Source organism: Schistocerca piceifrons, chromosome 6 (assembly GCF_021461385.2).
Source record: "Schistocerca piceifrons isolate TAMUIC-IGC-003096 chromosome 6, iqSchPice1.1, whole genome shotgun sequence".
Lineage (NCBI taxonomy): Eukaryota > Metazoa > Arthropoda > Insecta > Orthoptera > Acrididae > Schistocerca > Schistocerca piceifrons.
Genome location: NC_060143.1, coordinates 83,608,561 through 83,635,606, shown reverse-complemented (window position 1 = coordinate 83,635,606; position 27,046 = coordinate 83,608,561). Strand labels below are relative to the sequence as shown.

The window sequence follows — 27,046 nt, the reverse complement described above, 5'->3', positions numbered from 1 at the left end:
TTAATTGTACATACTAACCACTGATCCTTGGGTGACAGTAGATTGTTTTGCATCGCTTGTAAATATAATTTTGTTAACTGCAGCTTCAAGTACTCTGCAGAGCTAAGACTCTTCGAAGCAGTACTCTGCAGCCATTCTTGTAATATCTCCCTAATTTTATATTCAACTGACCTGTTGCCAGAACTGCCTAACTCTAATACATATGAATTAATTACTGTTTTGTAATAGTAGTTGTACAAATAGAAAGAGCAAATCTTGCGGGAAAGGACAATCATCTATACTGCGAATTTATACTATCAAAACAAGATATTCAAATCAGTGTTATATGGTACCTCCTTTACAACTGCAACTTCATCATAGCGATGCTTGGGTATGTTTTGTATACAATGGATGATTGCAGAATGGGACATACCTCATCTCCTGATGCTGCCTTGCCCAATCCACATACTGAAGGAAGTAGTCCCCTAGGATTGGCAGACATAGGTGTTTAACTGTATACAATTCATCCAATATTGTTTATGCTTGTATATCAAACAACAGAAAATCCAGGATGGAATAACAACAGCATGGAATTTCTGCTCTCGTAGACCAATATCTTCAACCTATTACCCAGAACCTATCCTCCCATATAAAAGACACCAACCATTTCCTCCACCGACTCTCCATAGTTCCTTTCCCTTTACCACATGGTGCCCTGCTCGTCACTATTGATGCCACCTCGCTGTACACTAACATTGCTAATGCCCATGGCCTTACTGCTATTGAACACTACCTTTCCAGACACTCTATGGATTCCAGACCAATAACCTCCTTCCTAGTCACCATGACCAACTATATCCTCACCCACAATTACTTCTCCTTTGAAGGGATTACCTGCAAACAAATCTGGGGTACGGCTATGGGCACTTGCATGCCACCATCCTAAGCCAACATATTCATGGGCCATCAAGAGGAATCCTTCCTAAAAACCCAGAATCCTAAACCCCTCATCTGGTTCAGATTCACTGATAACATCTTTGCTATATGGATTGAAGGTGAGGACACCCTATCCACATTCCTCCAGAACCTCAACAACTTCTCCCCCATTTGCTTCACCTGGTCCTACTCAACCCAACAAGCCACCTTCCTAGATATTGACCTCCACCTCAGAGATGGCTACATCAGTACCTCCGTCCATATCAAATCTACTAACTACCAGCAATGCCTCCACATCGACAGTTGCCACCCATTACATACCAAGAAGTCCCTTCTGTACAGCCTAGCCACCCACGGTCGTCGCATCTGCAGTGATGAGCAGTCCCTCTCAAAATATACTGACGGTCTCACTGAAACCTTCACAGACTGTAATTATCCTCCCAACCTTGTACAAAAACAAATTTCCTGTGCCTTATCTTTCCAGTCTCCCACCACCTCCCAAAGTCCCTCAGTCCGGCCACAGAGTAGCATTCCCTCATAACTCAGTACCATCCAGGGCTGGAGCAACTGAATTACATTCTCCCCCAGGGTTTCGATTACCTTTCGTCGTGTCCTGAAATGAGAATAGACCTGCCCACTATCCTTCCCACACGTCCTACAGTGGTATTCCGCTGTCCACCAAACTTACACAATAAACTCGTCCATCCTTACACAACCCCTGCTCCCAATCCCTTACCTCATGGCTCATACCCCTGTAATACACCAAGATGCATGACCTGTCCCATACATCCTCCTACCACCACCTACTCCAGTCCGGTCACTAACATCAGCTATACCATCAAAGGCAGGGCTACCTGTGAAACCAGTCATGTGATTTACAAGCTATGCTGCAACCACTGTGCTGCATTCTATGTAGGAATGACAACCAACAAGCTGTCTTGTCTGCATGAATGGTCACCAACAAACTGTGGCTAAAAAACAAGTGGACCACCCTGTTGATGAACACGCTGCCAAACAAGATATCCCTCATCTCAATGACGGCTTCACAGCCTGTGCTATATGGATCCTTCCCTCCAACAACAGCTTTTCTGAATTGGATGTTTCCCTGCAATACATCCTATGTTCTTGAATCCTCCTGGCTTCAACCTATCCTCACCCATCCAGCCCCCTCCCTGTTCCCATTCCAGCACTACACAGCTGTCATTTCACTGCCACACCCAGTATCTTAATTTCTTTTTTTCTCTCCTTTCCTCTACTTAACCCTCCCCCCCCCCCCCCCCCCCCCCCATTTTCTCTCCTGCCCTCCGTCTAAACTGCAGCACTTCACTGTCCGCCACTCCCATAATACTCTCCCTAACCCCTCCCCACCCCAGCTTCCTCCTTACCCCCACTCAGTCGCCACTCCCATCATGCACTGGTGCTGCTGCTCGCAGTGTGGTTTCAGGTGTCTGAGACTGCAGACGTGTGTGCAAGTTGCGTTTGTATGAGTGTGTGTGTGTGTGTGTGTGTGTGTGTGTGTGTGTCTATTGCTGACAAAGGCCTTAATGGCTGAAAGCTATAATTGAGTGACTCTTTTTGTTGTACTTATCGAGACTCAGCATCTCCGCTATATGGTGAGTAGCAACTTTCCTTTTCTAATATTATAACAACGTGGAAACGATAGATAGGTCTCAATACCTGGAGACAGTGGCCCGTGTGTGTATTTTCTGTTTTGAAAGAAGCACTTTGCCTGGAAGCTTCAATATTTTAGCAACCGTTTTCATTTTGCCTGTCTCCGACTACCGCTTCCTCTGAGTGATGAGTAGCATTCGATACTTTCCGTATTGTTATTGTACTTATATATGTTTATTAGAGTGAGATTTGCAAAGTGTGACACCACATTTCAATTTTTAACATGTATGTTAATTGTATGTAATACTTTTGTTAATACATATAGACTGGGTTAATTTTTTTTCATACATGATCAACCTGCTTGTTCCATAAAAATTTGTAGTCCAAGAATAAGCCCAAAAATTTACATCCCAAACAGATCTTTGACAGAATCTCATCAATTGTAACATTTTCAAACTAAGAGAAACAACATACTTGGCATACAAATGCAGCCACATCAGGTCCCTTGGTTAGGTGTGCATAATGATGAGAATTTAGAAGTTGTGCACAGACAGTGGGTTCGTGCAGAACAGAACTGCTTGAGGAAGACGACTCCAGTGTTGCTGCTACTCCTGGGAATGCTCCAGATGGACCATCTGAAAAATGTTAAAACAGTATTATGAGCTCTGATTTAGAGGTTGTCACCTTAGTTTGTGTGCAAATGTTTAATCTCTCTTCCGTATCTTTTATTTATTACTATTATCATGACACACTGCCTTCTTTCCTATGTTTCTACGTTTCTGGCAATGCAACTTATGGTTTTGAAAGCAGCATATGCATTAAAGTGTGGACTTGTGTGTGCACTTAGTTCAGACATAATTAAGTGCTAGTATGTGTGTATATACATTATGATATAGTCAACATCTATTAAGTTCTACTTCAATTCAATTTTTTTGAAAGCATACTACTTGGACATGTGCTTCTTTCACCTTCTATGGCTGGGCTGCTGTCATGTGCAGGTACGTTGGCATCATTCATAGCAGTGAAACCTGGTGCACCATCAAGACCTGGCAGTGATGACGAAAGCTCTGGGTCAGTAATTGATGGACTGATTTGATGCTCATATGCCATACCTGTGACAAAGGTTTCTGCATTCAATGAAACGTTATTACATACATTTTAGGTCATATCTTTAGTCTCTCTCCTCTCTCTCTCTCTCTCTCTCTCTCTCTCTCTCTCACACACACACACACACACACACACACACACACACACTGGAGGAGTCCAGCTCAAACTGAGTTAGCAGAGAGTACTTTTTATTACATTAATACTAATACATTTTCTTTTTGCACCATTCTACAATACAGCATAAAATGAACACTATGTGATAAATATGCCATAAGATAAAACAAGTATAAATTTCATCTTTCACTAACATTTGCTTGGTTGGGAAGGGAGTAAGACAGGGTTGTAGCCTCTCCCCGATGTTATTCAATCTGTATATTGAGCAAGCAGTAAAGGAAACAAAAGAAAAATTCGGAGTAGGTATTAAAATCCATGGAGAAGAAATAAAAACTTTGAGGTTCGCCGATGACATTGTAATTCTGTCAGAGACAGCAAAGGACTTGGAAGAGCAGTTGAATGGAATGGACAGTGTCTTGAGAGGAGTATATAAGATGAACATCAACAAAAGCAAAACGAGGATAATGGAATGTAGTAGAATTAAGTCGGGTGATGCTGAGGGAATTAGATTAGGAAATGAGACATTCAAAGTAGTAAAGGAGTTTTGCTATTTAGGGAGTAAAATAACTGATGATGGTCGAAGTAGAGAGGATATAAAATGTAGACTGGCAATGGCAAGGAAAGAATTTCTGAAGAAGAGAAATTTGTTAACATCGAGTATAGATTTAAGTGTCAGGAAGTCTTTTCTGAAAGTATTTGTATGGAGTGTAGCCATGTATGGAAGTGAAACATGGACGATAAATAGTTTGGACAAGAAGAGAATAGAAGCTTTCGAAATGTGGTGCTACAGAAGAATGCTGAAGATTAGATGGGTAGATCACATAACTAATGAGGAAGTATTGAATAGGGTTGGGGAGAAGAGACGTTTGTGGCACAACTTGACCAGAAGAAGGGATCGGTTGGTAGGACATGTTCTGAGGCACCAAGGGATCACCAATTTAGTATTGGAGGGCAGTGTGGAAGGTAAAAATAGTAGAGGGAGGCCAAGAGATGAATACACTAAGCAGATTCAGAAGGATGTAGGTTGCAGTAGGTACTGGGAGATGAAGAACCTTGCACAGGATAGAGTAGCATGGAGAGCTGCATCAAACCAGTCTCAGGACTGAAGACCACAACAACAACAACAACATTTGCTGGCAAAACAAGCAATGGCCCAAGCTCTACCTTACCAGACATGGCCCAAATAGTAGCTGAACAACACACCAGTGGCTCACAGCAAACAGTTAAAGACTCACTCTCACAGAGATTCACATTATTTGATTTCAAACATGTGAAATTGGCCTCCTAGTAACATGAACACACATTAATGGTCATCTGCTGAATAAAACAGATGAGACGATAAAATAAAAAGTTTATAATTAATATGTATTAACAAATCCTTACCTTATGTATGATGGTACTGTGCTGAAAACCTTTTCACTAGAATACAAGATCCCACTCTGAAATTTTGAAAAGTAAGCCCCGCGGAAATTATGTTTTTATTTTGCATCTTTAAATCACAACTCCACTGGTGCAGATTGTTATTAGTATCTATTGTCATAAGAGAGTACGGGTTGTGAACAGTAAGTGTAAGAAACTAACATTTTTGAACAGACTTTTGCAAGATATGGAGTATTCTCTTTGCACATTATTGTTACAGCTTGGTTTTGCTGCATAAACATTTTATTCAGTTATATTTAATTCCCACAGAAGAAATACACAAACACGGCAAAATCAAAATAAGCTAACATCACTGTCTTCAAGTCAATACAATGTGTGACGTGTCTACGTGCAAGACATACTGAACTGAGTTACTTGATTATTCTACACAGAATAGTCAAAGAAACTGGTACACCTGCCTAATATCGTGTAGGGCCCCCATGAGTACACAGAAGTGCCGCAACACGACGTGCATGAACTCGACTAATGCCTGAAGTAGTGCTGGAGGGAACTGACACCACGAATTTTGCACAGCTGTCCATAAATCCGTAAGAGTGCGAGGGGATGGAGAACTCTTCTAAGCAGCATGTGCAGGACATTCCAGACATGCTCAATAATGTTCACGTCTGGGGAGTTTGGCAGCCAGCAAAAATGTTTAAACTCAGATGATTGTTCCCTGCACCACTCTGCAGCAATTCTGGACATGTGGGATGTCATACTGTCATGCTGGAATTGCCCAAGTCTGTTGGACTGGACAATGGATGTGAATGGATGCAGGTGATCAGACAGGATGTTTACGTACGTGTCACCTGTCAGAGTCCTATCTAGACCCCATATCACTCCAATTGCATACGCCCCAACCATTACAGAGCCTCCATCAGCACGAACAGTCCCCTGCTGACATGAATGGTCCATGTGTTCATGAGGTTGTCTCCATACCTAATCATGAGGTTGTCTCCATACCTAATCATGAGGTTGTCTCCATACCTAAACACGTACATCCGCTCAATACAATTTGAAATGAGACTCTTCCGACCAGGCAACATGTTTCCAGTCATCAACAGTTCAATGTCAGTGTTGACTGACCCAGGCATGGTGTAAAGCTTTGTGTAGTAAAGTCATCAAGGGTATACGAGTCGGCCTTCGTCTCTGCAAGCCCATATCGAAGATGTTTCATTGAATGGTTCGCACACTGACACTTGTTGATGGCCCACATTGAAATCTGCAGCAATTTGCGGAAGGGTTGCCTGTCTGTCATGCTGAACGATTCTCTTCAGTTGTCGTTGGTCCCATTCTTGCAGTATCTTTTTCCAGCTGCAGCGATGTTGGAGATTTGATGTTTTATCGGGTTCCCAATATTCATGGTACACTTGTGAAATGGTTGTACAGGAAAATCTCCATTTCATCCCTTCCTTGAAGGTGCTGTGTCCCATCGCCCGTGTATTGTCTGTAACACCACGTTCAAACTCACTTAAATGTTTATAACCTGTCACTGTAGCAGCAGTAACTGATCCAACAACTGTTCCAGACACTTGTTGTCTTATATAGGCGTTGCTGTCCACAGCGCAGTATTCTGCCTGTTTATATGTCTCTGTATTTGAATAAGCATGCCTACGCCAGTTTCTTTGGTGCTTCAATGTACATTTTTGTTGCTTTCATTTTACCTTAATACCCAGAGTGAGGACAAGAAATGTGTATGATAACTAATGTTAACCTTACAGCAAACTTCCCAAAAATATAAAAACAAATACTGAGCTCAAAACCTCTGGAAAATCATTAAAGTCATATTTATAGCAGGATTGCTTTTACTTCATTAGAGAATTTTTAAGTGTGTATTATTTGTAGTTTTAAATATGTATGCATAGAAATCACTTTCATATGCACACATATAAATTGTCTTGTCCAATGTCTTATGGACAAACTGCTTCTGTAGGTCCAATAAAAATACTACACAATAGTATCAGTGAGGTACTTTTGATTAGCTGAAATTGCATATGAATACTTGAGTGATTATGATATAAACTGTTTTCTTTGGACCAACGATATGCCTCTTCTGCCATTATTTGGGGTGTGATGATAAGGCTGAGTTTGTGTTCTTGAGTCATACAATTGTACCATCAGCAAGCATTACAAGTTCTGAGCAGTGTTTTGGTCGCTGGAAGATTACTAATGTAAGTTAAGAACAATAGTGGAATTAGTACCAAAACTTGTGAACTCCATATTTTATTTTACTTCATTCTGGATTTAGTGACATTCCTGCAGTGTAATAAAGTATGATCATATGGAGAATCAGATGACATATATGACTGAATTGATGATTTCTTTGTAGGGAAGACACAGTATTTTATCTTGGATGGAGAGTCATCGAAAGTAACTTTGGGTGTACCCCACGGAAGTGTGTTGTGTCCCTTACTGTTCATGTCATATTTTAATGATCTTGCGGATATTATTAATAGTAACCAAAGACATTTCACTTATGATGCAATTACCTACAATGGAAATCAGTCTGAACAAAGTTTTACAAATATTCAGTCAGACATTGGTAAGATTTCAAAATTGGTGCAATGACTGGCAGCTCGCTTTAAATGTTCAAAATGAAAAACTGCGCACTTCATAAAAAAAGTAGTATCATGAATATAACATTAGTGAGTCACAGCTGGAATCTGTAAACCAAGCAAATACTTGGGTGTAACACTTAGTAGACTCAGTTGTGGTAAAGCACGTAGCTAAACTAACACTAAATTCCTCAGAAGGCCCAATGGTACCAACTGAATGCCATGTCATCCTCAGTTGATAGGCATCACTGGATGCAGCTATGGAGGGACCTGCAGTCAGCAGATGGCTCTCTTGGCCATTGTCAGTTTATGTGACAAATGCTACTAGTTCTTAATCAAGTAGCTCTTCAATTGTCCTCACAAGGTCTGAGTGCACCGCACTTGCCAACAGCACTCAGCAAACCCAGATGATCACCCATCCAAATGCTAGCCAAGCCAGACAGGGCTTAACTTTGGTGATCTGATGTGAGCCATCACTCCGGCAAGGACACTGGCAAAGCAGGTAGCAGACTTTGTTTTATTGGTAGGCTACTAGGGAAATGCAATTAGTCCACAAAGGTGATTGCTTACAAATCACCTGTGCAATCCATCCTAGAAAGTGCATGGGACCCATACCAAATAGGACTGGTAGGGGATACTGAATGTATACCGAGAAGAACAGCATGGTGATCACAGGTTTGTTGAACCCCTGGGAGATGTTGAAAAAACTGAACTGGCAGACTCTTGAAGATAGAGGGCAACTATCCCAAGAAACTATACTAACAAAGTTTCTAGAACTGCCTTTAAATGATGACGCTAAGAATATACTACAACCCCCTTCATATCACTCCTATGGGGGTTATGAGGACAAGATTAGTTTAGTTACAGCAGGCACAGAGACTTTTAAACCATCGTTTTTGCCATGCTCCAAACATGAATGGAATGAGATAAAGCTCTAATAGCCAGCACGGTGGAATGTACCCTCTGCCATGCAACACAGTGATTACAGAGCAAAGGTGTAGCTGTACAGTGTTATGGTCCACATGAGTAAAGGCCTTGACAAGGCCACAGGATATTCCCACAACATAATTACTGTTATTTAGATTTGCCAAAGGCTTGTGAGAACATAAGGTGCATTTTCTTACAAAATCCTCCATAAAATCCAAAACACTAGGCAGTTAGCAAATTATGGTGTACAAATGAGTGTGGTTCCTATTGTAGATTACTTTGTAACAAATGGTTGTAAAAACCAAAACAACTGAAAGGAATGTGAAATTAGGGGTAAGTTAATTGTTACATATTTTCATATTTTGATATCACTACTGCATACTTAACACAGTCAGAAAAATAGAACTGGAGTTATTGACTGATTCGCTGAAAAGATAGCTTAAGGATAGTCCTAACAAGCCAGCGAAAGGTTGCAATAGCCAGAAGAATTAATACTTTGTTGCACATGGTCTCAATGTGTCATTGTATCTGTTGCAGCTGCTACATTCACCTCACTATTTTTAATAGTCTCTTATTTAATAGTTCCACAGATTCTTCATGGTTTTCTTGGACAGAACTGACGATCCAGGTGGTCCCATACATGTTGTACAAGGGGCAGATGTGGGGAATTTTCTAGCCATGGGAGCACCTCAATGTCACACAGACAATTCATAGAAGCCAGTGCCATATGTTGACAAGCATTATCCTGATGAAAAAAGGCACCACAAAACTGTCATATGAGAGAGTATCCAGGACAAACTGAGGTGCAATTGGAGTTCCCTCAATCACTACAAACTTTACCTGAAATCAAACCAACTGGCTCCTCATATAATGATGCCAGGAGTAACATTGCTGTGCCTCTCCAAAACACTGGAAGCATGAGACCTCTCTCCAGGCTGCTGCCAAACTAACCGAAAATGGTCATTTGGAATTGTGCATAACCGTGACTCATCGCTGAACACAATGTGATGCCATTCATCAGCAACTCATGCTTCCTAGTCACAGAACCACTCCAAACACAGCTGTTTGTGTTGTGGTGTTAATGACACCTCTTACATGATGTGGTGCTAACAGCACCTTACAAATTGGATAGTAATTCTCTAGTCCGGCAGCTACCAGTCATAGCTGGGTGCAAGACCATTAATCATTAATTAATGAAGTTAAATTTTCAAGTAATGGATTAACTTTTAAGTTAATTCTGAAAAACGGTAATGGACTCTTTAACTTAAGTTACCCTTCTTTAACTCTGTTAATCATTAATTAGGTACCTACTATTTATGACAAAAATGAGGCCATGCCACCCGCAGAATTCATGTTCCAACAACTTCAGGTCTTGTAGGTGTGCGGCTACTCTAGGATGTGTGCAATTGATGTAAACAATCAAGTATGAGTGAGAATAACTGTAGGTGTTCGCTATTTATTGTTGTTTGTTTACAGAGTAATCATTAAGTACTATTTTGTTAGTTGATTGACACAAACACAACACATACACATACCCGCTGTTTCTGGCTGGTCTCATGTGTGTGTGAGTAGCATTTGAGTGAAGCCGTCTTCAGAAAAGAAGGGAGGGGACAGGGAGGGTGGGTGAAGAAAACAAGAGGAGAAGAAAAGAGTAAGAGATGGTGAGTGTGTTAGCAGAGAGTAGCCTACAATGAGGGTGAGGGGATGTGGAATTTGGAGGAGATGATAGGACAGAGGGGTTGGAAACTGCTGGGTGAAGGGTGTGTGGTAATATGTTACTGAAGGTTAAGGCCAGCATGATTTTGGGAGCAGAGAATGTGTTGTAGGGATAACTCCCATCTGTGCTGTTCAGAAAAGCTGGTGTTGGAGACAAGGATCCAGATGGTCCAGCTTTTGAAGTAGTCATTGAAATCAAGTATGTTATGTTCAATGGAAGTCCACTTTGCATTTGGTCACAGTTTTGTGGTGGCCATTCATTCTAGTGGGCAGTTGGCTGCTAGTCATATCAATATAAAAGGCTGTGCAATGATTGCAGTAGAGCTGGTATATGATGTGACTTATTTCACAGGTGGCTCGGCACCTGACTTGGTAGGCTAAGCCTGTGATAGGATTGGCGTAGGAAGAGCTGCGTGGGTGGATTGGGCAGGTCTTGCACCTGGGTGTTCCACAGGGATAGGATCTCTGTGTCAGGGGTTGGGGTTTGAATGGACTAGAATGATGTGGAGATTGAGTGGGTGACAGAAGCCACTTTAGGAAGGGTGGGAAGGATCTTCGGTCGGATGTCGATAATTTAAGGGCAGGATGAGATATAAGCAAAGTTCTGACAGAGGGCATGGTTCAGGTGATCCAGTCCATGTGGTATTTGGTGACAAAGGGGGCACTCCTTTATAGCTGTTTCTCAGATGTAATGGGAGGATTGCGGGGTGTGTGGGGATATAGCACTGGAAATCTGTTTGCAGACTAGGTCTTGAATTTGTGAGAAAAGGAAAGGAATTTGTGAGACCTTCAGCATACTGGACAGGGAGTTCTCATCACTACAGGTATGCCATCCTCGGGTGGGCCAGACTCCAGGGAGAGGGTTTTGATGTGGAAGGGATGGCAACTACCAAAATGTAGACACTGATGATTGTTGGTGAGTTTAATGTCGACAGAGGTGTGTATGGAGCGATCAGAGAGATGTCAACATCCAAGAAGGCGGCATGCTGTGTTGAGTAGGACCAGGTGAAGAGGATGGGAGAGAAGGTGTTGACATTCTGAAGGAATGAGAATAGGGTGTCTTTCTCCCAAGTCCAGATCATCATGATGTCAATGAGCCTGAACCAGACCAAGTCTTTGGAGTTTGGGAGGATAGGAAGTTTCCTGCAGATGGCCCATAAACAGGTTGCCTTAGGAGGGTCATGTGGGTGGCCATAGCTGTGTCACAGATTTGTTTGCACATCTTCTCTTCAAAGGAGAACATCATGATTCACATGATATAAAATCAAAGTGTTCAATCAGCATTATCAGTATGAGTATTTCACTTAGGACTACAATTATAACCAAGGGTCTTCAGACTATAGTGTGTAAGTAGAGAAGCGCTGTTATATTTCAGCTATTTTTTCCTATGTTTGGGAAAGTCAGTCTTTCAATCACGTTTTTCTTAGCTGAGGGCATTTACTTTTTCGTTTTGCCTTAGTGAACTTGCAGTGGTTTGTCAGTTCTATCTGTGGACTCCGGAACCGTGTCAGATTTATTGTTGGCAGCAGATATGGTCAGCCTTTGAATGATGCCTTTTCCTGTCCGGAATGTTTCCTGCAGCAATTCCAGTTGCAAGGCCATCCACATGAGTATGCCCTCAGATATGCAGTGAAAAGTATTCTGTGTTAAACACTGCTGGTCATTTTCCAGAATTCCTTCCAATTTTCGGGACTCTAGCTTATTTTTCTGAAGGTAATGTGGTTTGGGGGAAGGGGGAGGTTATGACCACTTCTCCTTGGATTGCAACAATGGAGGAGAAGGTAGAGGTGGAGGGAAAGAGAGGGAAATGGATGGGTGGAAGAGTCAGCAAGTGAGTGGGATAGCAATGTGGCACCAGTAAGCCCGCCATGACACAGGCAAGGGAAGTTGCATACTACACATAATGAAGAGGAGTGGGTTGCATACTTTGCTTCTTTCTGCAACCCCCTCCTCCAAACACACTCACAAGTAATAGCTGTCCTTAACCAGAATGGTGGTTTGGGCACCTCAATGCTTTACTAGGCATGGTCGTATTAGAGGTCATATGCCCTTGCCTCCATATGACCTCTGATTGAACTACCCAGTCAGTTATGGTAGAACCCACAGTTCAGCATGGACTCCACATGAGACTCACAAACTCATATGCCATTAATGTTACAAATACAGTTACCTGTTGGTCGGGCCACAGCGGTGAGAGATATGTGGAATGCACCTGCAGGAGGTGATGGTGTCAACAGAGGACAAGTGGAGGCAGCTTCTTCGTCAACCAGAAATTCACTGCCTGTTCCAGGTGAAGGTGTCTTGTCTGCTGTCTCTGATCCTGATACTTCCATTGCGGAAAATGCTGTTTCACCCAGCCTTGTTGCTTCAAGTATACTGGACTGACCAGGAATATCCATTGCAGGAACCTGCAGTCAGTTTAAAAATTTGACAGAAACTCTGTTAAAATATTAGTTACAGTTGTTAGAGTAAAATTTGTATTTCTGCTTATTAGCAACTGATATTTTAGGTGTTAATTATGTAGAACTCTATTTTTTCCCATAAAGCAGCATGTTTATGTGCACAATGACACACTCAAAGATTTATACACAGATCCCCCCACTGTGCATGTCATGTGTGTTTAGGTTCCTCTGTACTGCTGTTAGATGTGTTTTTTTGTTGTGCTTCTAGTGTGTTCAGTTTGACAGATGCTTGTATCTCCTATTGTACCCAATACAATTCCGGCTGTTAATTAAAGCATGGCAGCGTTACATGAAATCTCTACAACTCATTAATATGGTAGCAGAAAATGGTGCTTGTGTGTCTTATTGTACCCCATACAATTACAGGTGTTCATTAAAGCACAGCAATGTCACACGAAGTATCTGTGATTCATCAATATGTTAGCAAAACATGGTACTATGTTCGTGGAGCGCCATGTTTTATTGTTACAGTCTTTGAGTAAATGTTCTTCCTGTTTACCACTGTTGCTGCATTCATTACATCATAATTCTAAACTGCTTGCTCGAATATTTTTGGTACATTAATCACGGAGTTCCACGGTCTTGAGATATCATTAGATGACATGCTGCAAACAGGAATGTGTAGAAGCTTATGATACAAATTTTACTGTACGTTCCAGCAGTTAATGAATTTCATGTTACAAGCATCATAAAACTGTACCACTAGTACATGTTTGCAACTGTGAACAACCTGCAGCATATAAAGTGAAGCTGACAGATGGCAATAATTCCCATGAATTATGTTGAACATTAGAAGGTTATGTAGAAACTATAGATTGCATGACACAGCTAATGATACAGTGGTAAAATTAAATGGCCTTTTTTTGGCAAGAAAGAAAGCTGCTTAGTCTACCCAACCTGATATACAAAAAGAAAAAAAATTAAGACTGTTTTTATAATTTTAATCATATTCGAGTGAAAGACACTGTGAGTCACATAGCCAAATTTGAAGGTTTGGTTTTACACATGCAACAGCCATATGTTAAACTTAATGATTCAGCTTTGATGGTAAAATTCCTTAATACATTGATAGATAGTTATAAAAGTTATTAACTGGTAAAAATTGAATGAAAAGTGACACCAACAATGCGCAGTTATCACAACAAAAGTTCATAGTGACCACAATATACACAATGGTAAATATAATTGGATCTATCATGCTGCCAAATCAGAAAGGCAGTTTCATTTGAAGAACTTAAGTTGTGGTGGAAACGGATGCATCATGTAAGACACACGGAAAAATAATTGTGTTTAAGATACAGTACAGAGATAATGAACACTAAGGCAAAGAAAGCACCAGAAGCTATTCAAAGATGATGTCCAAATTTGGAAAAGGCAAAGCGATCACTAACAAAGTGGTGTCAAATGAAAGGGTTGAGACGCCACAAAACTTCATGCAGAAGTAACTACCACACGGTTATAATTCAAGTGCAGCTCTTCACAGAGGTCCATTGTGGGCTGTGTTTAGTGTACGGCAGCAAAACTTGGTAGATACGCTAATGAATTAATGCGGAACCGATTTAAGCTGGAAAAAAGTTAGTCCCAATTTTGGTCAACAGATGAAAATCTGTCAAAGTACACTGGTTGTATGACAACATTCATGTTGTCATTTGAAAAGCCATAATGTGAGTGAGCAGTATGGCTATTGAGAAGAGAGATAAAGCATTTTTAGTGAAACTGTTTTATGTGAATGGCAGAAATTACAATGTGAAATTGAGAGAGTATCTCCAGTGGAAATATGTGAGGATAGGCCCAATGTCATTAAATGGTTTAAACAAGATAATAAAGAAATTTGGAAGTACAAGTGAGCTAGGTGTGGCACCTGGAAGATGAAGGCTGTTACTGATGATGTTGCTGTTGCTGTAACTGACCACACAACGTGGCCTGGGTGGTGCTAGTGCTCATGCAGTGTCACAAGAAATGCCCATCCCATGGTCAACAGTACGGAAAGTTATGCAATCTATATTACACTGGTATCCGTACAAGATCCAGACAGTGCAGCAAATGAAACCTCATGATCCACCACAATGTTCTGAATTTGCTTTCAGGTTTCTGGCACATACCAATGTTGATGACATGTGATTGGGCAATATTCTGTGGAGTTACAAGGCACATTTTACACTACAGGGTGCAGTGAATACACAGAGCTGATAGATTTGTGGTACTGTTAAACTGTGTGCTGTGCTTCAAGGGCCATTTCAGCTGCCATATGTGACTATGTCGTGTGAATTCACAAGCTTTTATGAGTTCATTGAAAATCTGACATGAGTGAATGGGCTGCTAAAAAAAAAATCATGTTTATGAATTCCAGAACCATCAAGTTGACAAAAGGAAGCAGCATCACATAAATTTCCAGTCACATTTATTTCTATTTCTTTATTTAGTACCCAGTTATCACACTCATGATATAAGACTTGTCAAAGTATAAGGTAGTATAAAATTTTATATAGAAGCAGATACAAAAAACAGGTACATATAAGTTGTAATATTACATCTAGAGTAGTAGCTTTCTGATCAATACATATTGATTCATTGTTATTCCACTTAATTAATCAAAAGAAAATAGAACTTTATGTAAAACAAACACACACACACACACACACACACACACACACACACACACACACACACACATACAGAGAGAGAGAGAAAAGACACATAGCTGAAAGATTATTGACACATCTTGACTGACTGTTGTAAAGTAACTAATATAACACCAGAATCAACTGTAAGGTGAGGGTAAGCAAGTGGGTAAATATGCTGTGGGTCCCTGGTCACTCAGGAATTAGAGGTAACGAACAACCTGATACACTGACCAGGGCACGGACGAAGAATTTATTTGTTGAGCCAGAACCTTTCCCGTTACTCAGGCGATAGTAAAATCTAAACTATGCAGCACAAAGAATATTGGTCTAAGATCATGAAACATGAACATGGCAATATAATGAAGGTGTGTTTTAAGAGAAGTTTTGAAATTTGCAGATTGAACAAAAGGCAGACAAACTAACGCAGGTCTAATGATTGGCCATGGGAGCTTCAGATAAACACCTCCCCATGATGTGTATAGTGAAAGAAGCCACTATGTGCAAACTATGTGGTGTGGGAGATGACATCACACCACATTTAATACTCCAATGTGAAGTACAGGAGGTTAAAACACACAAAATATTTGGATATTTCGGTCATTACACTCTGAAGGGACTGCTTTTAACAATGATCTAGTAAAGGATCTCTTACTACTCCTCAGGAATATTGTCTGGTTGTACTAGAATAACAGGGGGACAAACTATGCAATTAACTTAGTTTCGGAACTGGTAACAGGGGTGTAAGACCATTGTTGTTTTGTCTCAGCAATGAAATCAAATAAAAGTAAACAATATTCTAGTTAATAGGGCAAGAAAAGTTCTGGCAGAACTTAAAAAAATTAGGAATAAAGGAGATCACTCACCAAATAGTTGAGGCTCTGAGTCATTAATAGGCACACAAAAAAGAATGAAAATTTTGCTAGCTTTCGGACGAATCCTACAACAAGGTAGTCTGCCCACGGCAGCCAGAGGTAATGGTCATGTATGTGTGAATTGTATTTGTGTGAACATGTGTTTTAGCACTTTCATCTTCAGAAGAAGGCCTTTCGGCCGAAAGTTAAAGCGTATAACACTCTTTTAATTGTGCCTATCTGTGACTCAGTGTCTCATCTATATGATAAGTAGCAATCATGTAAGAATCATAATATTATGAAAAGAATAGTTCCTAATCACCATATAGTTGAGCTGCAGAGTCACAGACAGGCACAATAAAAAGACTGCCTGACCAGTAAGCTTTCAGCCAAGAAGGCCTTCATCGGAATTAGATAACATACACAAACACACAATCTCACGCAAACACAACTGATGTCTGCATGTGTGTGTGTGTGTGTAAGTTGTCACTGTGTGTGTATGTACATTGTCTAATTACGATAAAAGCCTTTTTTGGTCAAAAGCTTGCTTATTTGACAGTCTTTTCATTGTGCCTATCTGCGAGTCTGCATCTCCACTATATGGTGAGTAGCAACTATCCTTTTCATAATACTGTCTTTTCATAATATCATAATACCGTTCTGTAACAAGCTAGAGTGATGCGCGCACGCGTGTGCGCATGCACACACACACACACACAAACACACACACACACACACACACACACACACATGCATGCTGCTGTGTCGTCCGAACAAGACACAGCCAGGGCAAAATCACCACAGGCGCAAAGATGCGAGCTGGTGCCAGTGTCATAGAGACTCGACACTTGCGTGAGTTCCACCAGCGCCACAGGCAGTGCTGAGGATGAAGATATCGACTTCACCTCAGCCAACTGCCAGTGAGTACAATCTGCCAATGACCGGACTACAATGGACAGAAGCCTACTCTGAAGATATAAGAGCAGCTCTCCCCCATTTTGTTATAGATCATCATCCAGGGCTGACTTAGACAGGGAATGCCGTTTAGTGAACTCTTAGAAGTGAATGGACAGTTGTTGTAAATTGCATTTGCTATGTACTGTCAAGTTGACCTACGATTATTTGCAATTAGCCATTGAGGGCCTTTTCTGTGTTGTATTCCAGACAATGTTGCAGACTTCATATTTCAATTAATCACAAAGATAAGTAAACCTTTTTAACTTATTTGTGTCACTTTGTTACTAATTTGTTGGAGTATTGTAGAACTTTCATTCTCCTATCCTGTTACTGACCCTGGGGCATAGTTCTGTAATAGTGGCAGGGAGAAATTATCTTAGCAGTGTACTGCACTAGAAGCCATTTCACGAACTCACAAACTTAGCCTACTGTAACAATAGTGGCAACTCGGCCTCCACAACAGTAGCAATGAGGCCTTCAAAAAACTGGCGATGAGGGTTTACAAAACATACACGACTGTGCCCTCATGTGGTGCCAGCTGGATGAACAGCACCAGTGCTGGAATTTCATATTCACATGTATGGCCACCATCATATATAAATCAACAGCACTCCAGCAAAAATCAATGCAGATTTATCAGGAGCTATGGAAAACAAATCTTTTTGAGGTTCAATATGTTCCTATTCTACACGTAATTATGCAAGAATTTACATATCAGCTGTTTATCTTTTTAATGAGAAGTCTATATCTTTCGAAAGGAGGCAAGAGATAATGCAGACTGTGAAAAATGGATGTAATCATCCAGTCAGTGTTTCAGGGTGATGATGGATAGGAATTTGGCAGTGAAAAGGTCTGATGTCTTCTGAAATCAAATGATAAAAATTTGTTATTACAATTCAGTACCCTGAAAAAATGCCTGTGCTAAACATTCAATAGAACATTCATATTCTTTATTAAAAGATTTGCCACAGTTGATTAGGTTATGTATTACTTGCACCAAAAGTTATGGAAGAATTTCAGGAGAACTAGGATGCATATGGACAACAAACAGTTTTTGTTGGCTACACCCTGAATATGTTGATAGTGGAGGGCCAATATGTTGCACATATTGCAAAACTTACTAGAAAAATTCTGACAGTATTACCAAAATTTGAAAGTAAGTTAGTATCAAATCAAGTAATTTAGGAGGCTGATACTTTTAGCATAGAAAACATCATGGATGTGAGGGGAAGATACAACTTGAACAGTTATATTTGCCTTTACAAATGTCTGCTTGTGTCTGTGTATGTGTGGATGGATATGTGTGTGTGCGAGTGTATACCTGTCCTTTTTTCCCCCTAAGGTAAGTCTTTCCGCTCCCGGGATTGGAATGACTCCTTACCCTCTCCCTTAAAACCCATATCCTTTTGTCTTTCCTTCTCCTTCCCTCTTTCCTGACGAGGCAACCATTGGTTGCGAAAGCTAGAATTTTGTGTGTATGTTTGTGTTTGTTAGTGTGTCTATCGACCTGCCAGCGCTTTTGTTTGGTAAGTTTCATCATCTTTCTTTTTAGATATATTTTTCCCACGTGGAATGTTTCCCTCTATTATATATATATATATATATATATATATATATATATATATATATATATATATATATATATAGAGAGAGAGAGAGAGAGAGAGAGAGAGAGAGAGAGACTTACGAAACAAAAGCGCTGGCAGGTCGAAAGACACACAAACAAACACAAACATACACACAAAATTCAAGCTTTTGCAACAAACGGTTGCTTTGTCAGGAAAGAGGGAAGGAGAGGGAAAGACGAAAGGATGTGGGTTTTAAGGGAGAGGGTAAGGAGTCATTCCAATCCCGGGAGCGGAAAGACTTACCTTAGAGGGAAAAAAGGACAGGTATACACTCGCATACACACACCTATCCATCCGCACATGCACAGACACAAGCAGACATTTGTAAAGGCACATGGAATGTTTCCCTCTATTATATATATATATATATATATATATATATATATATATATATATATTGTGTCTGTATATGTGTGGATGGATATGTGTGTGTGTGCGAGTGTATACCTGTCCTTTTTTCTCCCTAAGGTAAGTCTTTCCGCTCCCGGGATTGGAATGACTCCTTACCCTCTCCCATAAAACCCACATCCTTTCGTCCTTCCCTCTCCTTCCCTCTTTCCTGATGAGGCAACAGTTTGTTGCGAAAGCTTGAATTTTGTGTATATGTTTGTGTTTGTTTGTGTGTCTATCGACGTGCCAGCGCTTTTGTTATATTTAAAAACAAAGATGATGTGACTTACCAAGTCTGCTTGTGTCTGTGTATGTGCCGATGGATATGTGTGTGTGTGTGTGTGTGTGTGTGTGCGAGTGTATACCTGTCCTTTTTCCCCCTAAGGTAAGTCTTTCCGCTCCCGGGATTGGAATGACTCCTTACCCTCTCCCTTAAAACCCACATCCTTTCGTCTTTCCCTCTCCTTCCCTCTTTCCTGATGAAGCAACTGTTTGTTGCGAAAGGTTGAATTTCGTGTGTATGTTTGTGTTTGTTTGTGTGTCTATCGACCTGCCAGCGCTTTTGTTTGGTAAGTCTCATCATCTTCGTTTATATATATATGGTTATAATAGAGGGAAACATTCCACGTAGGAAAAATATATCTAAAAACAAAGATGATGTGACTTACCAAATGAAAGTGCTGGCAGGTCGACAGACACACAAACAAACACACAAACATACACACGTTTGTGTTTGTTTGTGTGTCTGTCGACCTGCCAGCACTTTCATTTGGTAAGTCACATCATCTTTGTGTATAGGGAAACATTCCAGGTGGGAAAAATATATCTAAAAACAAAGAAGATGTGACTTACCAAACGAAAGCGCTGGCAGGTTGATAGACACACAAACAAACACAAACATACAAAATTCTAGCTTTCGCAACCAACGGTTGCTTCATCAGGAAAGAGGGCAGGAGAGGGAAAGATGAAAGGATGTGGGTTTTAAGGGAGAGGGTAAGGAGTCATTCCAATCCCGGAAGCGGAAAGACTTACCTTAGGGGGAAAAAATGACAGGTATACACTCGCACACACACCCATATCCAACCACGGAATGTTTCCCTCTATTTTTTTAATATATATATATATATATATTGCTTTCTAGTTCACCTTTCCTTTCTAGTTCACCTTTTTTATATATATATTGCTTTCTAGTTCACCTTTATCTCTCCCCATATATTTTTATTTTCATTTTCATTTCAGCCTCATGTTACACTTTCCACCTTCTAATACCATGTCACCCTCACAACACCCCCACAACGACCCCATTAAGTTTTATTTACATTCCCTCCGCAAACATGCCTTCGCCCTAGCCAGATTACACTCCCATATTTTATTTTCTCAGGCTTGTCTGACATTTGGCATTACCCCCAAAGGCCTCACACTTAAAGTTCCCATCTCTGGCTGCAACCCTTCTTTCCATCAGTCCCTATACCAGTTCCAAACTGAACAATCCATTGCCCTCACCCACCTAATCCTTCACCTACACATCAACTTAGCCAATGAACGCACCTGTCAACTCCTATCCTTAATAAAAGTCCTCAATCTTTCCTCTCCCACATCCACACCGGCTGTTCAGAGCATCCTCCTACAGGCCAACCGCAAATTAGAACAGCATGCCACCCTCCACCTTAAAAAACTATCCAATCTCCTGGTTTCCCACTTCCGGAAAGGCAACTCACTCACCCTTCACAACCTTTCCAGCAAACCTCAACCCCCTCTCATTGCACACAGACCCAGTCTCTCCCATCTACTCAATTTCCCACTTCCAGCTCCACTCCCTCCAAAACCTCAAAATTCCAATCAACACAATACGGAACCACAACACCCTAATTCAGTAGGTAACCTTTCCTCCAAACCTCTCTCCCAATCCGAAACCTCTGTCCTAGCCAAAGGCCTCACCTTCAGCCCCACCCCCAGATTCAACCAAACAGCTCTTGTCAAAGATTTACTCGTACTCTCTGCTGGAAAAATCACTTTGCCATGAAGAAAAATGATCCTAATCCTACTCCTAATGATCCAACTCCCCAAGACACTATCCAAATTGAACCCTGCCTGGAACAGTTCCGTCCTCCGTCACAGCGGGACCCACCTCCTCTTCCTCAAAATCAACCTCTCCAAACCTTCCAGGAATTTCTGACTTCCAGCCTTGCCTCTCAATCCTTCTTAAAAAACTTTAATCCTACTCCCAACATCACCACTGCTGAAGCCCAAGCTATCCGTGATCTGAAGGCTGACCGTTCCATCATCATTCTTCCGGCGGACAAGGGTTCCACGACCGTGGTACTTGATCGTCGGGAGTATGTGACTGAGGGACTGCGTCAGCTTTCAGACAACACCACATACAAAGTTTGCCAAGGTAATCCCATTCCTGATGTCCGGGCGGAACTTCAAGGAATCCTCAGAACCTTAGGCCCCCTACAAAACCTTTCACCTGACTGCATCAACCTCCTGACCCCACTGACACCCCGCACCTCTACCTTCTTCCTAAAATTCACAAACTCAATCATCCCGGCCGTCCCATTGTAGCTGGTTACCAAGCCCCCACAGAACGTATTTCTGCCTACATAGATCAACACCTTCAACCCATTACATGCAGTCTCCCATCCTTCATCAAAGACACCAACCACTTTCTCGAACGCCTGAAATCCTTACCCAGTCTGTTACCCCCGGAAACCATCCTTGTAACCATTGATGCCACTTCTTTATACACAAATATTCCGCACATCCAGGGCCTCGCTGCGATGGAGCACTTCCTTTCACGCCGATCACCTGCCACCCTACCTAAAACCTCTTTCCTCATTACCTTAGCCAGCTTCATCCTGACCCACAACTTCTTCACTTTTGAAGGCCAGACATACCAACAATTAAAGGGAACAGCCATGGGTACCAGGACGGCCCCCTCGTACGCCAACCTATTCATGGGTCGCTTAGAGGAAGCCTTCTTGGTTACCCAGGCCTGCCAACCCAAAGTTTGGTACAGATTTATTGATGACATCTTCATGATCTGGACTCACAGTGAAGAAGAACTCCAGAATTTCCTCTCCAACCTCAACTCCTTTGGCTCCATCAGATTCATCTGGTCCTACTCCCAATCCCATGCCACTTTCCTTGACGTTGACCTCCACCTGTCCAATGGCCAGCTTCACACGTCCGTCCACATCAAACCCACCAACAAGCAACAGTACCTCCATTATGACAGCTGCCACCCATTCCACATCAAACGGTCCCTTCCCTACAGCCTAGGTCTTCGTGGCAAACAAATCTGCTCCAGTCCGGAATCCCTGAACCATTACACCAACAACCTGACAACAGCTTTCGCATCCCGCAACTACCCTTCCGACCTGGTACAGAAGCAAATAACCAGAGCCACTTCCTCATCCCCTCAAACCCAGAATCCCCCACAGAAGAACCACAAAAGTGCCCCACTTGTGACAGGATACTTTCTGGGACTGGACCAGACTCTGAATGTGGCTCTCCAGCAGGGATACGACTTCCTCAAATCCTGCCCTGAAATGAGATCCATCCTTCATGAAATCCTCCCCACTCCACCAAGAGTGTCTTTCCGCCGTCCACCTAACCTTCGTAACCTCTTAGTTCATCCCTATGAAATCCCCAAACCACCTTCCCTACCCTCTGGCTCCTATCCTTGTAACTGCCCCCAGTGTAAAACCTGTCCCATGCACCCTCCTACCACCACCTACTCCAGTCCTGTAACCTGGAAGGTGTACACGATCAAAGGCAGAGCCAAATGTGAAAGCACCCACGTGATTTACCAACTGACCTGCCTACACTGTGATGCATTCTATGTGGGAATGACCAGCAACAAACTGTCCATTCACATGAATGGACACAGGCAGACAGTGTTTGTTGGTAATGAGGATCACCCTGTGGCTAAACATGCCTTGGTGCACGGCCAGCACATTTTGGCACAGTGTTACACCGTCCGGGTTATCTGGATACTTCCCAACACCAACCTATCCGAACTCCGGAGATGGGAACTTGCTCTTCAATATATCCTCTCTTCCCGTTACCCACCAGGCCTCAATCTCCGCTAATTTCAAGTTGCCACCACTCACAGCTCACCTGTCATTCAACATCATCTTTGCCTCTGCACTACCGCCTCGACTGACATCTCTGCCCAAACTCTTTGTCTTTAAATATATCTGCTTGTGTTTGCATATGTGTGGATGGATATGTGTGTGTGTGCGAGTGTATACCCGTCCTTTTTTCCCCCTAAGGTAAATCTTTCCGATCCCGGGATTGGAATGACTCCTTACCCTCTCCCTTAAAACCCACTTTCTTTCGTCTTTCCCTCTCCTTCCTCTTTCCTGATGAGGCAACAGTTTGTTGCGAAAGATTGAATTTTGTGTGTATGTATGTGTCTGTTTGTGTTTCTATCGACCTGCCAGCGCTTTCGTATGGTAAGTCACATTATCTTTGTTTGATGTGACTTACCAAACGAAAGCGCTGGCACGTCGATAGACCCACAAACAAACACAAACATACACATAAAATTCAAGCTTTCGCAACAAACTGTTGCCTCATCAGGAAAGAGGGAAGGAGAAGGAAGGACGAAAGGATGTGGGTTTTAAGGGAGAGGGTAAGGAGTCATTCCAATCCCAGGAGCGGAAAGACTTACCTTAGGGGGAAAAAAAGACGGGAATACACTCGCACACACACACACATATCCAACCACACATATACAGACACAAGCAGACATATTTAAAGACAAAAACTCAAAGATCCAACTGTTTCAAGCTTAAGAGAAGGCTGGTCACAGAAATACTCTGGTGGAATAAGGACACCAGATGGAGTAAATGTCCATCATCACTGAAAAAAGAAATTGAATAGTTGGAAGAGAAGTCTTACATGAACTTTGACAAAATAACAGATAGGATATGATGAATTCTCTAACAAACAGGATTTTCATGCAGAACATGCAAGAAAGTGTATCATCACAGATGAGACCTAGTTCTACACAGTTTCAGTCAATGTGATGGTCCTGCTTATAATGGAACGGTCATGTTACACAATGTGGCATACTTTGAGTAGTGTTGAGGACTGGATCTCATTAATGTTTAAACAAAACACACTCTGGTGTGATGTCATCATTTTTATAAAGTCTACCATAAGAAGAAAAATATCTGGAGCTGTTTAAGGGATTTTATGATAAGATTGGTATGATATGCACACACTTTACGAGTCTTTAAAGCTTAAAATGATCTCCAAAATATTCAAATTACGAATCATTTTTTAATGCTCAATTTTGCTTAGGCCCACTGTATAACTGGATACATCTCTGTCTGTATTACTGCATTTCTAATGATAATAAGCATCAATGGCTTTCAACAATACTGAAAATGGAATTCTAGTTTGTGGTACCAACTGCTGGAATTTTTTAAAAATATGATGGAGATAATTCAGTTTTTATTAGTCACCAGATGGACCATATCATCATCTAATTTAATATGGCAGAAGCAAATTGTCTTAACACCATCTGAGAAATTTGTGCAGATGGTAGAACTAAAAGGTACGACAACTCAATCCACCTGTTAAGAAGCAGTAGCATGGTTGATGTATTTGGCTGTAGCGACAATTTTAGAAATTTTTTTGTTGTAAGCTATCTCACAGCTTCTGGAAAAACCAGAAGATAGTTAATGATTAAACATATCTTAAATCTTACAATACGTCAAAGTGAAAATGATACCCGGGTTTCAGTAACGACCTAGACCTACTAGACTTCCTAGAGAGTTGAAAATATTTACTTCTGCTGAATATGCCAGTGAACCAACTACTTGCTGTCCTGCAAGCATACTTCTCTTTGAGTACAGCAGTAAACTTTATCAGCAAACTGTGTGGCCTCATCAACAGCTGAAGCTGAGCTTTTAGTTGCCAATGAAGCTGTAAAAGAAGTCCTATGGATGATTTAACTCTTCAGTGAAACTGCAACACTGGAGGCTGTACACAGTCATCAAGCTCAGTCATGTTGGCTGGGAATTATGTGTTACCCAAACACATGAAGTACACTAATGTGGATGTCCACCTTGTACCTACAAGAGCCAGTACTGGAAAGTAAATTACATGTTGAATATGGCAAGTAACATGTAAATTCTGTGTTGTAGACATCTACTCAAATATGTAGCTTATGAACTATGGTTCTGCTTATTTGGTATAGTGTAAATGTCATGGTTTTACGGTGTTAGCAGTGATATGTTTTATGTGTAGCTTATGAACTCTTGTTTTGTTTTGTTTGTTTGGTACCATGTAAATGTCATGTTTTTGCAGTTTTGGCAATTATATTTTTTTAGGTGAAATAGAAGAGCAGAACTTTCATTACTGCTTATTTGTATCAGATTTTTGTGTGCTAATTATATGGAGTCCCATGTTTTAAAAATTTAAGTCGCCTTTCTACACATACAATGCCAAGTAGAAATATTTGAACAATTGACTATATTTGCAGATGTGCATACTCTGTATTACTAGATGTATGCTTGGTTATGTTTATACTATGGTATGTCTGGCTATATTAATACTTTGCATGTTGCTGTAAAATGACAGAAGTTGGTTATATTATGATATTGCTCACAAAGTATACACAAATCATTAATGGTTGTCAGAACTTAATAAGAAAAATAGTAGTTTTTGTTACAATATTTTCCACAAAGCCTTGCAATGTGCTTATTCCATATTTCCACACTGTACTAACCAAAGGGATAATCTGAAAACTGCAGTGTTACAGCTACACGGGGTACAAAAAAAATCACATAATTTTTCCCGCAATGAGAAATTTGCTTACTAGAATGATAGGCCTATGCCTTATTTTATTTCGTGAACTAACCAGGAAGGGATTTAACACATACATGTTTAAAATAAAACTGTGGCCGAATAAGCTATCTTCCGACTTTTTTTGTTTTGTTTTTGTTTTACTTATAAACACTTAAGTCTTCACTGTGTTACCTAACCTGTAAAACACAATGACATACTTAACATCACCCAAACGTCAATAAATAAATTCGCTGCATTTTTGGACATACCGACGGTTTATTTACGCAAGGTGGTCTTTATCTGACAGGTTATGCAATGTGCTTTCTCAAGGATGGGATACAATGTTATTGCCGCAATCGCCATATGATGGCATTAAAAATTAATTACGTAGCTCATTTACTTAAATGTGAGCAGATACTTTTTGTTGAAAGGGATACTTTTTTCGTCATATTACTTATTGCTCTACCGGTTATCCAAAATTCACGTGAACTGAACTGAACTACTGATGAGTACAAGCTTCTGCTTCGACTGAACACTACTGCTTTCACTTCGGCAACAATTAATTGTTAGTAGTACTCTACCTGTAAGACGCCAAAGCTGTTCGTTCCCACCGCTGTGAACACAAGCGGCGTCCTCGTTCTACAATGTGCGGTAGACTGTAGACCTTAATTAGTCCATCACCACAACAGCGCTCACTCGACGCACCCCCTTTATTTTTAGTCGGACAAACTTCGTGAACTCCGAGCTTGCGCAGAAGCGACGGCGAAATCAATACAAGTGAGCGCTTCGTCTGAAATGCCCGCGTAAGCAGAACACAATAATCACAAATGCGCGTACTGAAAACCATCTATATTGTCATTGCATACATATTCTTTTGTTACACGGCCAAAATTACTAATGCTTGATGAAATTCACAGTATAGGCGACACAAATTACGAGTTTTAAAAGTCAAAACGAACTGTTGGC

At 41.1% G+C, this 27,046-nt stretch overlaps 1 protein-coding gene across 2 annotated transcripts in view; it reads right to left on the bottom strand.

The window, feature by feature from the left end:
* LOC124802552 (neutral and basic amino acid transport protein rBAT-like) overlaps positions 1 to 26,810 on the bottom strand; it is a 77,621-nt gene extending 50,811 nt beyond the window's left edge. Inside the window, exons 1-4 of one of the 2 annotated variants that reach the window (XM_047263416.1) lie at positions 26,662 to 26,810; positions 12,535 to 12,772; positions 3,495 to 3,638; positions 3,001 to 3,161 (exon numbers count right to left, since the gene is read on the bottom strand). In XM_047263416.1, the coding sequence (XP_047119372.1) occupies positions 3,001 to 3,161; positions 3,495 to 3,638; positions 12,535 to 12,763 (534 nt within the window). In that variant the 5' untranslated portion in view covers positions 12,764 to 12,772; positions 26,662 to 26,810. The remainder of the gene's footprint in view (positions 1 to 3,000; positions 3,162 to 3,494; positions 3,639 to 12,534; positions 12,773 to 26,661) is intronic. The other variant, XM_047263417.1, reaches the window with a different exon arrangement.
* Positions 26,811 to 27,046: the final 236 nt, after the last annotated feature.